The sequence below is a fragment of the Capricornis sumatraensis genome, chromosome 1 (assembly GCF_032405125.1).
Source record: "Capricornis sumatraensis isolate serow.1 chromosome 1, serow.2, whole genome shotgun sequence".
NCBI lineage: Eukaryota > Metazoa > Chordata > Mammalia > Artiodactyla > Bovidae > Capricornis > Capricornis sumatraensis.
Window position 1 is genome coordinate 33045458 of NC_091069.1, and position 12113 is coordinate 33057570.

At 36.3% G+C, this 12113-nt stretch overlaps 1 protein-coding gene across 1 annotated transcript in view; it reads right to left on the reverse strand.

Moving 5' to 3' along the window:
- Window positions 1-12113, reverse strand: part of ASXL2 (ASXL transcriptional regulator 2) — a 107319-nt gene that overhangs the window by 24923 nt on the left and 70283 nt on the right. The window contains exons 4-5 of the mRNA XM_068977773.1: window positions 10623-10731; window positions 6859-7009 (exon numbers count right to left, since the gene is read on the reverse strand). Of these exons, the coding sequence (XP_068833874.1) occupies window positions 6859-7009; window positions 10623-10731 (260 nt within the window). The remainder of the gene's footprint in view (window positions 1-6858; window positions 7010-10622; window positions 10732-12113) is intronic.

The window sequence follows — 12113 nt, forward strand, 5'->3', positions numbered from 1 at the left end:
GCGATATGAAGCACCATTCCTTTCCCAATCATATAGTGCTACCTGTATTAAGAACTGTGACCAAACACTTTTGGGAAGGATCTTCTTTTTGGAGGTCTACTGCAAACAGCCTCCCTTTTCAGTTTATTTCCCCAGAAAGCTCTACTGAAGGATGATAGGATGGGGAAGGGATGAATGTTAGTATTCATTACTTCTCATTCTTTAATTTTTTTCAATAGAATTGACAGAAGAAGCAGGAAGCAGAATATAAACCATGAGTCATCAACTAAGGTAAAGTTTCGAAAAGATTCTAGAACCTACTGGACAGTATTAGTAACAACATGGTATTGTGGAAGAGCCCTGGGTTGATAGAACGGGTTCCAGTTTCCCTTATCCTTAAAATGAAGGCAATAAGGTCATTCCAGCTCAAACACTACCGTTCTCTAATTCTTATATTCCTTCAACTCTGATATCCATGTGAAAGGGTGCTTTAGGACTTCTGATGGAATCCGTGTAGGTATACATAGGATGGAACCACTCTCTACTTCATCACTAGCTGTTTTATCAGACTCAGCCAAATCTCAGTATTGCATGAAGGGTTTTCCCCAGCAAAAGTCTATACTTCTTATAATAAACACAATTAAGATCTTCATGTTCTCTAAAGTTCGACAGTGTATAATTTATGATACAAGATAATAAAGAAATTGCTGACTCAGACTCAAAAATAAAAATGACGACAACAGTAGACAATGTTAAGAAGATTCGTCGTACTTAACTTCAGCTTTGTATCCCAGCCTTAACTGGAGGTTTATATATGGGAAAGAAAGTGTGGTTATTAAAAAAAAAAAAAAAAACAAACACGTTAATTGTAACATATAAAACAAAAAATGGAGTTGGATAATTCTTGAGATGGTTAAACAACAAAAAGAAACTAAATTCTTAGTGCACTCAGATGCTGACCAATTTTTTAAAATAACAGTTTCACTGAGATACAATTCCTATACCAAACAATTCACCTGAGGTGTAAAATTTAATGGCTTTTAAAGTATTTGCAAAGTTGTGCAACCATCATCAGAATCAACTTTCATCACCCATTAAAAAATTCTGTACTGGTTAGCTGTCATTCTTCTTTCCCCCTAACTGACTTCCCTCTTTAGTGATGGGCTTTTTTTTTTTTTTTTAATGAGTGTTTTAAAGATTCATCTATGTTTCAGCATGTATCAATACTTTATTCTTTTTATTACCAAATAATATTCTACTGTATGCATATACCACATTTTGTTATTCATGAGCTGACAGACATTTGGGCTGTTTTCACTTTTTGGCCATTTTGAACACTCATTAGCAGGATTTTGTGTTGGACATATGTTTTCAACCCTCCTGGGTTCATATCTAAAAATGAAATTGCTGGGTTTTTCAGTAACTCTATGTTTAAACTTTTTAAGGAAGTCCTAAATTGACTTCTAAAATGGCTGCACCACTTTCACAATTCCATCAGAAATGTATGAGTGTTCCAATTTTTCCACTCTTGTCAACACTTGCTGTTGTCTGTCTTCTTGATTTGACCAATGTTTTTAATGGACATTATGAAAATAAAGCTAAGAACTATTAATATTTAACTATATTTACTTTCTTTTTAATAGTTTGCAGAAATCTGAGAATATACATGTCCTCAACTCCCCCAATATCTAAAAATAAACAACAAACCAACCAAAATGACCCCATTAAAGAATGCAAGAATTCTAACTGTGGCCTGGAAAACACACAATAAAGCTATCTGTGATCACCAGGGCAAACCTTTGGATCGTTTCCCTTTAAGGCAAAAGCCCTTTCTAGCAAATGAATCCATAAACATATCTTGAAGCCAACTAAAATAAATCAAGAAAATTCCAGGACCTACCAATGAGGAAAATCTCCCAGAGTTGACTTAATGCCAAATACTGGTCTCACAACTTTAATGAAACTTTCAAATATTAAAGGTTCAAAACTACAAAGAGCAAGCACGATTTAAACACATGTTGATAAACTCATCTCTTTTAATCCTTCTAGTGCCTACGCTATCTCTAAGACACATGAACTTTATTAGAGTAACCAAGAATTAAACATCATCTATTTGCCTAATGCTGTGCTAGGTTCATTTGAACAGAATTTCATTGAATTCTTATAACTATCCTCTAATGCGAAGAACCGACTCATTGGAAAAGATCGTAATGCTGGGAAAGACTGAGGGCAAGAGAAGAGAATGAGATGGTTGGATGGCATTACCAACTCAATGGACATGAATCTGAGCAAACTCTGGGAGACAGTGAAATCTGGCATGGGGCTGCAAAAAGCTGGACACGACTTGGTGACTTGAACAATAAGGTAGGTACAACTTCTCTTTCTATTCCCACCCAATCTCCTCCAATTCTACCCTCTGAGATAACTAAATAGTTGGATTGGTATCCTTGTTGACATTTTTCTATGCAAATAAAAATATGAAAAATTTCAAGGATGTATATTTATATAGAAATATTAAATGTAAACACCTGCATACTGTGATGGTATTATCTAAATTTTCCTTATCTAGAAATTTAATTAGCCTGCAAAAGGACTCAGGTACTAAGGAGCACAACCAACATTTGAACTTTGCATAGTTTCAGAAGAGTGAGTACTTGCAGTGCGTTAGGTGGTGGCCACTAAAAGTCTGTCCGTGTCCTAACCCCCAGAAATGTTATATCATTTGGAAAAGGAGACTTGGCAGATATAACTGATTTTGAGACAAGGAGATCCTCTTGGATGAGCCCAGTGGGTCTTAAAATCAAATGACGAGTTACCTTAAACACAAGACAAACACACACAGCAGGGAAGTCCGTGTGAAGACAGAGGCACAGGCTGAAGGACCGCCTTCCTTTTAGCAGCTACACAAAATTTCATGTGCAGATGCATCCTAATTTCTTCAACTGGACTCTGATGAGTAGTTTAGTAATTTCTAGTCTTTTGCTCTTATTATTACACTGTTTTAAATGCTGGTTTCTAAGGTATTGTACCAAGAATAATACCTTATTATCTAAAAAATGCAAATTACTGAATCCCAACCCAACTCTACTGAACAAGAAACTGTGAAGGTATGGCCCAGGAATCTGTGTCTTAATGAGCTCTCCTGGTGATTCTGATGCATGTTCAACTATAATATACTGAGAAACCAGCTTTCCAAAGTGATTTAGAACCTGAGGCTCATTAAAGCCAGTTTTACTTATATATTGTATAGTTTACTGAAGTAGTTTCAGCTTGTTGGATACATCTGTACCATCCACTGGGTATAAGCTCAGAAGGCACCACTTTTCAATATAGCGTTGGGAATTTTCCATTTCAACAAATGATTATCATATGGAACAAGGTCCACAGGGTAATGGACTATTCATATTAGATGCATTTGAATTAAAAGAATTAGTAAATAATCTCTTAGTATTTTATTTTTTCTCCTGAAGATATTCAGTGAGACCCTCTGAAGTATTAGAGGGACTATCAGAAAAAATGGAGCAGTAATATCAAAATTGAAACTGAGCTTTATACAGTTAAAGGATTAACCATTGAAAGACTGATAACAATTTAAGTTCCCCAAATTGTTTTCACGGTCAAAAAGAGCAATACTTCTCTTAAGGGAGAGTTTTAATTTTCACAAATTAATAATAAAAATAATTTTACTATTAAAAATATATAAAGACAATAATAATAAATAATTTTATCAGAAGATAAAAACAATAATACATGTAGTTGTTTCATGCTGTAATATCGTATTTCAGGGAAAAGGCAGACTTCACTTAGATACGATCCTACCAAAAAAGCAGCAGAAAAAGTTGATTTTAATCATTTTTCTGGTGTTATTCCATCTTACCTTGACTTGGAATTCCACAAAGCTCTTCTCTGAACATTGTTTCCTGTCTGGAAATTAGGAACCAAAACTACAAACTCCTAAGTTCTTCCACCTCACACAGAAATCAATAAACTTGTGTTAACATTTGACTGAATTTCAAGGTTCTACTCTCTGTTCCTATCTGGCTGAAAGATACACCTATTTCAAGAGAGTCTCTATCGATTTCCAACTAGAAGTATCAGTTTTGCTGTCAGAGCTCTTTATTTTTGTACATAAAAGGAAGTGGGTTTCGATACTATCTCAGTGTTCTTCCTGTCTTACAATGCATTTGAAATAAAGTGATGTCAGATTGAGAGTAAAAGCTCTAAATAAGAAAACGGAATAGACACACATTTGTTTTACCTTTATTAATAACTGCAATTGTCTTAGAACTGTTCTGCAGCATGCTACTACTATCACTGCAAATTACAAGTTTTCCACTTTAATTTGGACTGGACTACAAAAATACTCATATGTATACAACAGAAAACTAAACCTACATTTCTATGCCTACGCCATATGCATGACTCAAGAATGAGAGAAGTACATCCTATGAGAGACTAAATCATTCTTCATTATTGCTAGCTTAGCATTTATCCATTTCTTAAGATATCAGAGCTGCCAGAGTCAATGTGAATTCCATATGACATCACATACACTTCTCATCTCCACCTTTCAAACACCACATGAAGTTCATCCTAGTCTCAGTTTAACAGGCTACAATCAGAAAAGATCTTAAGATCTCAACATAAACAGGCTAAGTAGTTAATACTGTGACAATTTCGAGAAGAATGCATCAGAGGCAGTTCGAAAATAATTTATGTTGACTACAACTTTGAATTTGCTATAACCTTGATGTTAATATCTTCTATTATTTCGCCAAGTATGGGGCAAGGTTGTAATATTTTAATCTACCCATTAAGCTACTGAGAGGAGGAGAAGGGGACAGAGGATGAGATGGTTGGATGGCATCACTGACTCGATGGACATGAGTCTGAGCAAACTCCAGGAGTTGATGATGGACAGGGAAGCCTGGAGTGCTGCAGTCCATGGGGTCGCAAAGAGTTGGACACGACTGAGCGACTGAACTGAAGCTACTGAGAATGGGGTTCAACTGTTATTTCTTAAATCCTCCTGTAATCACGACACATTTACCTCACAGGTAGCCTTTCACAACCATGTAACAGTCACTACCTAAAACAGCTATTGCAGCCTATGAGCTACCAAAAAGCAAAGACCTACACAACCGTGACTTTGTTCCTAGTTTACTGACCACCTTTAATGCTGATTTCCCTGTTTCCAGCCACATCCAGAAATTATGAATCTGTTTCTCTTGCTTGATGACCTGGTTTGGTTCCTAATCCTAGATCAACAATTTCCAAACTTAGAAAGAAAAATGTAAACTGGGGGGAAGCAGAGAAGAGAAAGAGGCCTAAATACTTTTGGCTCTATCTTCCAAAAAAAAAAGGTGGTGGTGGGGGGGGGGGGGTTTAGTATAATCTGAGAAACATTAAGACCCTGGACACACCTCTCTTCACTACTGACTGGGATTACTTTTAAAAAATACATATCAAGAATACTGAGGATTTCCCTGGTAGTCCAGTGGTTGAGAATCGGCTTTGCAATGCAGGGGACATGGGTTCAGTGCCTGATCCGGGAACTAAGCCCGTGCACGCCGGAAGCCATGTGCCACAATTGGAGTTTATACACTGCAGCAGAGATCTTGTGTGCCACAACTAAGAAACACCCTACGCAGCCAAATAAATAATTTTTTAAAAAAAGGAATGTTGGTCACAGGTCCCAATCTTGCCTTGCCTTTATTCCATTTGTTCATAACACTTAGGGTCTGGGCTGTTCTCTAAGTGGTTGTGATCTTAAAGCTAAGATCCCCTGGTTTCAAAATTTGTCCAAATAACACGTGTAGCAGCTGTTATGAGAGAACTCAGACAACGCAACCAGTTATCTAAATTTTCTCCAAGAGTAGTCCACACATTAACACAGAAATGGTAATAAACCTGATGACTTTTCTGATACAGTTCAAAAATCAACAGCTCTACTAGCACTTAAAACTGAGTCAATTATTCTAATAAGTGTAACTCTAAATTCTAGATCCAAAGACAACTCACCTACAACTGAAACCTAAGAGGACATCCAAGCTAGGGAAATTCTTGGATGTCTATTATGCTCTGGCATATCACTGTATCAGTCCTTATAAAGTAACCAGCATGAGCTGGCTTAAAATCTGTCCTGCCATATATGGCTCTATTTACCAATACTGGGGTAAAAATGATTTTGCCTCTTCAAAAAGACTGTTGAAAAAGAAGCTACAGATAATTAGCAAGACTAGGTAATAAAATGTATCTCTAAGTGGAAAATTCATCCCAGGGAAGCTGCAGCAACAAAGATGTTATTCTCTTAAAAAACGGTTTGGGGTAACTATAAAGCAGAAACCAAGCAGGAGACGAGGGCAAAGACTAGCAGACTAAATTTAGTCTTTGCTAGTAGAAATGAAAAGCATTCTTTTCCTAGTAAGGAATAAGATGTTAAAGCAATTAAGTCCTCAAATTTTAGAAGAGAGTATTAAAGAAGTAAATAACATAATAGTATCCTAAGAAGGGTTACAGGTAGCCAAGAGCTGAAAATAAACCCAGGTAAAAACGTAGAGCCATGTTGTCCAATGTGATGGCGACTAGCCACATGTGGCTATTTAAATTCAGGTTAACATAAAGTAAAAATTCAGTTCTCTGTCACACTAGCTATATTTCAAGCGCTCAAAGATGCATGGTGCTAGTGACTACTTTGTTGAGTTGCACAACATAGATGCAGAACACTTCCATCACTGCAGGAAATTCCATGGGACAGTACTGATCTAACTAGTAAGGGAAAGAGAATAACCAACCCAGGGTCTGGAAAAAGAAGAACTATTAACAAGGGCATTTATCCTACAGCATTCAGTCCTGTATTGAGGGGTCAGGTGGATTTACCTTTCCTTTTCCACCTGCTCTTTTTTCCCTCCTTGTTGCTGCCACCATCACTGCTGCTGCTGCTGTTCTCAGAACTCTGGGAATCTGACTGACCATCACTGCTTTCTTCTGAACCTTCTGAAAGCTCTTTCACCCCATCCGGCACATCTTTCTGAAAATGTAGGCATCCAATTAGGATTAATCATTACCATTTCAGCAAACAAGAATTAAATTTCTGATATGCATTATTGTGACTTGCAATTGTGCTGATTATTTTTGAGGATTGTAAGATTCAGTAGCAGAACCAGCAATTTCTGATTCCTGTCACCTCTCTTCTTTGTGTCAAATCAGCTACTGTTTGCTTCTATACTCAAAAATAAAAATTATACATTACAATCTTATGCACGTACAACACAGAGCCTTAGACAAAAACCTGCTATATATAAGCCCAGGTAAATGATGAAATGAAATCTATAAAATATATACAGTAACAATTTTTAAAAATGTAAGCATACCCATCATCCATATAATGTATATATATTTGTGTGTATACAAGTGCCATTATATATTATAAATTCAGTTAAGAGTCTGGACAGCAAGAAAGAGATGGTAATTATTTGAATCTATTTGGTTCCAAAAATTGGCTAGTAAGTAGCAAGAGTCAAATATAAAAGGAATTATTAAAAAAAAAAATCATATGAATCTTTGGTTTCTGCACTGCATAGTGAGAATGCTAATCAGAAACGATTCCTGTGTCAGCCACAGTATGATAGATATAACAGGGAAGCTGTAAAATTAAGAATCTAGGGTTTGAATTTTGGCCTTATCTTCTCCTAATGATGCAGCCTTGGGCAAAGTCTTAAACGCTCATGCCTCAGCTTCCCTGTAAGATGAGGTAATAGTACCTACCTTAAAAGATCATTCTGAAATTAAATAAGTTAATAATTGTAAATAAAATGCTTAGTACAGTGCCTAGCATATGATAGGGTTCAATAAATATTAGCTGGCTGCTATGTATTTATATAGTATATAAAATATAAATACATTAGTGAATGTTATTTCTAAGTTATAAAACTATGAATGATTTTTTTTCTTCTCAATATAATTTCTGTTTTCCCACACAATTTAATTTTATTATCAGATCAAAAATTGACACATGACCATCCTACCTACAACTGGCACTCACAACATTATAGTCAAGGCAGTAATCTCTGGGGGCTCCCCTTTTGGTTCAGTGGTTAAGACTCTGAGCTTGCACCAGAGGGGGCATGGGTTCGATTACTAATGGAGGAACTAAGATCCCACATGCCGCAGGGTGTAGTCAACAGAAAAAAAAAGAAAGCAACCTCTGATCTGGTAAGAAGCTGTTTTTTCTCACTTATGTTTAACTCCAGTGCCATTTCATATGTTTTACACTTTCTTAAAATACATATCCCTTATTTTTCTATTCTTTCTTTCAAAATCCAGGAAACTTTTACGGGTTAGTTGCCAAAGAGACCTCTTGATCCGTAAGTTCAACAAATACTTTAGTACAAATATAACTATCTTCCTAAACTTGTGACCCCTCCAGGATCAACTCACACCCCACATGTTAGAATCACTGCACCTGTTCTTTTACTCCCAGGAGTCCACACTTTATTTCTCTAATGTTCCTTGCCTGCATCTCTTTTAGCAGTCTCATGAAAAGTGTTAGTCGCTCAGTCGTGTCTGACTCTTTGCGACCCCATGGACTAACCTACCAGGCTTCTCTGTCCATGGAATTCTCCAGGCGAGAATACTACAGTGGGTAGCCATTCCCTTCTCCAGGGGATCTTTCTGACCCAGGGATCAAACCCTGGTCTTCCACACTGCAGGCAGATTCTTTACATTTGAGCCACCAAGGAAGCCCCAGTCACTCATAGTACAGTCCAATTATCAGTCCTAAACAATCATAACCATCTTTTTGACAAGTTTTCCTGCTTAACTCTTAAGTGTATCCTACTTGAATTATCTTCCTAAACATGGATTTGATCATGCTATTCCCCTGAAAGCCTCTGCCATTTCCTCAACACATGCCTACCCTCCCTCCTCCTCTCTCCAACTGCTGAGTCAGGTTTTCAAAAGCCTCCAAAGTGTGTTCTTCACCTAACATTTACCCCACCCTGACTCCGTACCACTCCAGCCCACACACAGATTATGGTCTAACTGCTCCAATTTACTCCCAAGTCCATTCTGAATCCTTTTATCTGTGCCTCTGCTTAACCTATTCCCTTGTCCTGGAAGGCCCTTCCTCCCATTACTTATCTACCAAAGTTCAACTCAAATTTTACAACTTTAAAATAGCAAAAATAAAAACAAAAACTTCCAAATCCCTTTATTCAAGATGAATCTTTATTTCTCTACACTATAACAGCACTTTATAGCACAGTACATTCTGTCACTAATTATTTCAGTAACTATGTGAGATTTAAGAGATCAGGAACCTTAATTCATCCTTCTTTATAGCCTCTACGTGTCCAGTACAGAGCAGGCATTTAATAAATATTTTTAACAATATGGAAGGTCTACAACAGCTAAAACCTAAAAGAAACATAGAAAGCTCCATGTGGGCTAGATCCCTGTAACCCCAAGAAGTTGAACAAGGTATTTTAAAAGAAGGTATTAAAGTTGAGTTAGATCTTTTAAAAATTAGCGTACTGCACACAACCACCAAGCGCAGTGATGACTACAGCCGAAGCTAAAAAGGTAAGAGGGGAAAAGAGCTGCACACACAGGTGGACTTAAGTCACTGCTGATAAATTTCCTTTGAGAAATAACACTCTCCTCAATCCATCTGGCTAGAGAGGGCTTAACCACACCCTCATATCAAGGGTGATCATGAACCTAAGGGCAGCCATCAGAAGATTCAATACGTTTGGCAAAGGTGATTGTTTAGGTACAGGCACTCGTGCTAAGCCACACCAATTAAGCTACAACAGAACTAACTAAAAGGGCTCCTGCTTCAGTTTGTGAGACTCTTTCCCCCCAGGCTTACAGCATGCAGAATGGGGCTTGGGAGTGAAGTCATGTAGGTGAGGAGAAGGCCTGCCTTACAATGAAACCAAAAGAAAGCAGAGAGACCCATTTCTGATGACAATCATTTGAGCTCCTGAATTCAGGCTGAGCTTCCTAAAACTTTGAGCTACGTGAACTAATAAATTCTCTGTTTTCCTCAAGTTCATTTGAGTTGGTTTCTCTGTTTATAACTGTAAGGACAATGATAAGTCAAGATCCCTTTTTTAGTGCAGGAATTAGAAATTAGCAAGCTTGTTATGGTAAAAGAAAATGGAAATTCAGTCAGATCTGAGTTCATATTCTGGCTCTAATACTATCTGGCCAACACTGGGCAAGAAAATCCAACTTCGGCTTTCTCCATTATAATAAAGAAATAATAACCACAGTTCTGAATTGTAACAGAATTAAATGAGAAACTAGTATAAAGCATTAAAGCTATATCCTCCACGGTAACACTCATTATTATTTAAATGATGTGAGGCCCTTTAAAAAGTCACTGGAAGTAATTTTCAATTCATCCTTTCAAAATAATATTGTGGCAGAGAATGAAGTGAAGTTACTTCTCCAATCTATCTACACATGGCTACAGATTAATTAAAGAAAAAAGTACTGGACATGGGATTGAAATTTTTACTTCTTCTTGAAAGTAAGCTCTTCAAGAACAGAATTCTGTCTCTATGATTCAAGTATTATTTATATATAGTCACTTCCTGTGTTTACTTTAAAAATGACTCCCTAACAAAAATATTTACCTTCAAAGTATATACTCCCATTCTACCTGGAACCTTATAGAAGATGCCTTCTTCACCTCGGGAGTTTGTGTGCAGCATGGCATTCAGGCATGCAAGAGGGGAAGTTCCACTGTCAAAAAAACAGAAAGAACACAATGATTAGTTTCTAGTCTCTGAATAGCCTATGTAACACTGAATTAAGATAAAAATTAATGGATCAACACTCATTTGACAAAACACATTTTATAAACTATAAAAAGTCTATAAATCTAGAGAGGTGGCCATGGAGAAAATGGATGTAAAATTCATTCCCAGATATCTAAAGAAAAACCAATTTTATAACTTTCTTAATCTCAATTCAGCATCTAACATTTAAGTCAAGAAAATTTTCTCTCACATAAGTATCACCAAAGTATTCTGTAAAGATTTTATTTTACTTACCATTTTATTTGTTAACACACTTCAGTGAAGCTGAAAAAAAATTTTTTTAATATATTTCACTTAGCACAAGCCTATTCAGAAGTAAAACAGAGAGGAAGAAGAAAACACAAAAAGAAATAAACAATATTAATCTCCTTCCATATTGCTGTACCAGAATGAATTTTAGTTATGGAAAGAACATATTTCCATGGCCTTTTTAAAATGAAGATATAATTGACATATTATATTAGTGTCAAGTGTGTAACATAATGATTCCATATTTATCTATATAATGGTTTCTTATATTTAGACCTATCATAAGATCACTTTAAAAGACTTATAAAACAGGCTTTGGAATATTCATCTTCTATGTAGAAACTTGATTAAAAGTTTACTAATTCTAATATGTTGTTGTTTATTCACTAAGTTGTGTGGGACTCTTGCAACCCCATGGACTGTAGCCTGCCAGGCTCCTCTGTTCATGAGAATTTCCAGGCAAAAATACTGGAATGAGTTGCCATTTCCTTCTCCAGGAATTCTTCCCAACCCAGGGCTCGAACTCACATCTCTTGCATTACAGGCAGATTCTTTACCACCCAGCCACCAGGGAAGTTAATATACATTTATCATATTTTCTGGAGCTTTAGCTATATAATAAATTATCTGTAGAAAATTCGTATATAACATTTTCCTTTCGAACTGCAATCAATTCATTTTCCTAAATGGAAATGTGTGGCATCCTACAGGATAGAGCAAACTTTTGACATAAGAGAGAAAACTCCAACATCACAGAAGAAAACCTTAATAACTAAATAAAAAATAAACATTTCTGTACGGGAAAGAAATATCATCAACAAAATTACACAAAACATACAAAGCTAGAATAAGTAACTGCATAACAAATGGCAGACAAAAAAATGAATAACCCTAAGAGAGCTTCTTTTAGGAAAACACAACCAACCAATTAGAAAAAAACGGATTAAGGATATGAACGTGCAGTATAAACGGCCAACAGAATACATGAAAAGCTGCCCAAACTTAACAGTGGTTAAAGGAAAACAAATGAAACTGAGACACCACGGCCAGACTTGG